The sequence below is a fragment of the Mizuhopecten yessoensis genome, unplaced genomic scaffold, assembly GCF_002113885.1.
Source record: "Mizuhopecten yessoensis strain PY_sf001 unplaced genomic scaffold, ASM211388v2 scaffold7047, whole genome shotgun sequence".
Lineage (NCBI taxonomy): Eukaryota > Metazoa > Mollusca > Bivalvia > Pectinida > Pectinidae > Mizuhopecten > Mizuhopecten yessoensis.
This window is the reverse complement of record NW_018406854.1, coordinates 36,619-40,663: the sequence shown is the minus strand read 5'-3', so window position 1 is coordinate 40,663 and position 4,045 is coordinate 36,619. Positions and strand designations below refer to the sequence as shown.

The following is a 4,045-nucleotide window of genomic DNA, read 5'->3' as shown; positions in this document are numbered from 1 at the left end:
ATACTACCATATTACGAGGATAGTCAGAATTTAGTAGTCGCTAGTAACATCATCAGAGGGCCGGTCAAGAGGTTGATGGCACGACTATAAAAAAGTGCTGTAATTGTGTCTGTCGTTTAACTAGTTTATTGGTTTTCCCCTTGCGAAAAACATTAATTGGAGTCTATTTGATCAATGTTTGTACTCGTTTTGAGGTTCAATTGTAACTTTCTCCTTCATGAAATGTGGCTAATTTACAAATACCTGCTGATGGCTTCCTGTGATCTAGTGGATAATAAGCTACCCAAGGTGATGTCAATCACTAACGTATATTACACGAAGCCGGTATATAATGTTTTTCATATGACTACTTGATTATATAGCGTTATAGAGCTGCATAAATTTTCTCTATGACACACGCGTTATAAATCCTTCAACTACCGTGAGTGGTTGCTTCCGTGTGAATTGTCTTCATACGCGCTGGAAAAAATGGTTACTTGGTTCAAGAGCTAAATTACCAAAAGGTTTTTCCGATCCAAATAATGCAAATCTTTTATCATCGTAACATTCAAAGCGTTAATAATAACAAACATACATCGAAGATCCCCTCATACACACGTGTATCACAGAACAATCAGCTGATATTGCCGTTGACAAACACCTCTATTACAATCCGAAGCAATACCAAGTCACCATTGTCGTACCAAGTGGCATCACATGCAAACAGTTACATAAGAATTAGCAAACAACGATTTTGTGGTACATTTGTTCAATTTTTATCAACCACATGTGACAATTTATAAAATATAAATAACATCTTGTGTCTTAATTTTATAACGAGATAACTTTATTCTGAAAAATTAATCACAACAATCCGGGTTAAATGTTGGATTATTTCTTCTCTCGCCTGTATCTTTGACCTGCTTCGGGTTTTGAGTGATTTTGTTTCACATTGTCGACGATTGGCTTGCAATGACTGTAAAGAGAAACTTTTTTTTTTTGAAAACGACGGTAAAAGTGTCAAATGGTAAAAAAGAATTTGTCTGTTGTTTCCCTTCATATAAGCTTGATGACACTCGTTCGGAATCTTTCAGTTTTGCTAGCAAGAGGCTCACACAAACAAAAAATACAAAACTCGTTTCATAAACCTTCATGTAGTATGAAGGGAGATGTTCTATATGTTATGAATAACATAATATAAGTTACAGATGTAGTAGATGTTAGCACCTTTTTGTTGACTTTCTGAAGCAGTGAATCATGTCAATGATTTCCATCTCCCGTTAATGTTCGTTTGTTGTCAAACAACAGAAGAACTCCTTAATATCAATTGATCATGAGGTAGTTACAAATCGAGGAAAGCGACTGAAGCAAAAAATGACCGCAGTGTCCCCCACTTAAAACTCGGAAGAGTATATACCGTGAACAAATGACAGCACATCGTCGGTATGTCTTAATGTGAAGCTGAAATGCTTGGCTAGTTGGTTACCAGCCTTGCTAAAAGCTCTTCAATAAAGAAGGCCTCAAACGAAATGAAAAGCATATCATTTTCACAGCACAGCTAAGTCACATACATATAGAAATGTCAAGAGTCTTTCTTGGAAAAGAAAGGTGTCATTACAACAGCCGACAGTTCTTATAGAACTAAGGTTTTGGGGTAAAGTGTCTTTATGATTCATTACATAACAAACTATAGGCATTGTCGATATCCACGTCACAATACCTCTGACATTATTGACAGATATAATTGTTTTTTTCATAAAAAAATCTTTATCTTAAAGTTACCTTATACAGGAATACAACTATGTATGTTTTGATAAGCTTATAAACAGATTAACGCAACATCTTGATATTGCACATTCAAACAAAAATTCAAAATTAAATCAGCATGGTTTAAAAGGATCCAAATGTAATGCTTGCAGAAAAGAAATGCAATCACGCTTTTTTATTTATATAATTTGAAAAATCGGTCCCTAGTGCATTGAGTCTTGACTTTACACGCCTTTTATATACAGCAGCTGTCGATACGCTAGCGTAGTTTGTATTTGTGACATCTGTATATCTTTGTGATTATCATATCTGGAAATTCTGCTTTAGTTTATTGTTTTAATTAATATACACCATACACTGTATAAATATTTGATAAGAACATGAAAAGCTTAATGTTTCAGATAACAAATAAGCAATAGTTTTTTAACAAAATTGAAAATAGTTTATTGCAGGTTTGAAGACAAAACATATATGGGTATATTCAGGACTTGTTACTCGAATTTTCTCCCAATCATTCAAAAACAACAAACGTACTTGATCACTGTGTGACGAAAATCCAAAAATGAACATGCAGCATTGGAAATCGATCATTACAAGTACAGTCACCACACACTGCGTGTTTGCTATAAAATATCAATACAAACAAAAATGTATCTTGTCCCTGATGTTTTTTTCTTATATTGCTGAAGTGAACTTATGTCTTCATTATCGTGCCAAGTGACGTCACATCCGGCGTCATGCACAAACAGTCACTCAGGCACTAGTAATAAATACTTTTGCTGTAAATTGTTTTTATTCTTTTTTTTTCAATCACAAATGAGAATTTATCAAATGTTAATAATAGCAACAAGTGTCTTAATTATATGACGAGATGAATTTATTCTGAAAAAGATGTTTCGCTTCATACAAAATGTATACACTGTATGATACTCGTTCAAAATCAGTCACTGTTTCTCTCAAAGAGACTCACAGTTTTGAAAATGAAATGACGATTTAAGTGTTTTTGTCTATACATTACAAGTTTAGTCATCACACACTGTGTGTACAGTTACAACTGGTTGAAATGGGTATAATGACACTTGTACTATTTCACGGTGTCTCCAAATAATCTAGAACCAGGTTTCAGGTCGTCCTTTTATCCAGTCAGCTATCTTAGGTCGGGATGCTATCCTTTCTTTGAATTCTCTGAGGTCATTACATTTTGCCATAGTTTCTGGAAAATTGCTCGAGATGTTTTCCAAGACAGTAAACACTTTAACGTCGGCTATGGAAAGCTTTAAAACAAAGAAATCAAAGCATTTGTATAACTAACTTTATTCATCATGTTTAATATTACAATTAGTAGAAGTACACCGTTAAGAAAAGTTTATGTTATGAACAACATTTGATGGAAAAAAGCATATCCGAAAACAAATCTTTTAATGTTTTAGATATTAATTCCATTTACAGTGCAGTCTATCAACAGAACATCTTGTACCGCTAGGAAGTCAATATCACCATTTTATTGTTCCAAATACAAACACAATTCGAACAGAAAATAGTTAATCGTAGTCCGTATAGTGTAGAGTTTACACAAGTCCATTCTTTTTGTTTATCTAATATACCTTTAAAACTTAATATTATATTAAGGAGGACTAAAGGGGCACAGGATATTTACGCTGTTTTATGCCGAAATGATACAAAACCCACGTCACAAAGAAAATGGTCTACGGTTTTTAACATTCAGGACAAATTATGGATAAAGATTGATGTATGTCCTTTTAAAACTACTAATAGTACTACATTAAGATGGCTTCAATACCGAATTAACCATAGAATCTTAACTACAAACACACTCCTACATAAAATGGTAATAAAACAAAATTCAACTTGTACTTTTTGTAAAAGATTTCCAGAAACAATTGAACATCTATTTTGGGATTGTGGTAAAGTATGTGAAATTTAGAGAGAACTAAAACAATTGCTTGCAACCAGTAATATTGATTTGAATTTTGACAAACAGGAATTTATATTTGGACAATTCAGTTCTAAGGATGCTGATTTGATAGTGGATAATCTTATCCTATTATTGATTAAACAATACATTTTTAAAATGAAATGCCTAGAAATGGAACTTAATATAACAAGTTTAAAGAATCACATTCTTTTTGAACTTAAATCTCATAAGATCTTGATAATTAAGCATAAAAACTGCAAAAATAATATAGTCTTGCTTAATAAAGTAGAAAAATGGCTTCTCTTATAAAATAATGTGAACAATTATCATTATACTATAAAGAAAAGTTTGCAATCCCCCCCC

The 4,045-nt window shown here is 32.7% G+C and overlaps 1 protein-coding gene across 1 annotated transcript in view; it reads right to left on the bottom strand.

Annotated features, from left to right (window-relative positions):
* Positions 1 to 2,173: 2,173 nt before the first annotated feature.
* Positions 2,174 to 4,045, bottom strand: part of LOC110452991 (glutathione S-transferase 1-like) — a 7,095-nt gene continuing 5,223 nt past the window's right edge. Inside the window, exon 5 of the mRNA XM_021501780.1 lies at positions 2,174 to 3,020. Coding sequence (XP_021357455.1) covers positions 2,856 to 3,020 — 165 coding nt within the window. The 3' untranslated portion in view covers positions 2,174 to 2,855. The remainder of the gene's footprint in view (positions 3,021 to 4,045) is intronic.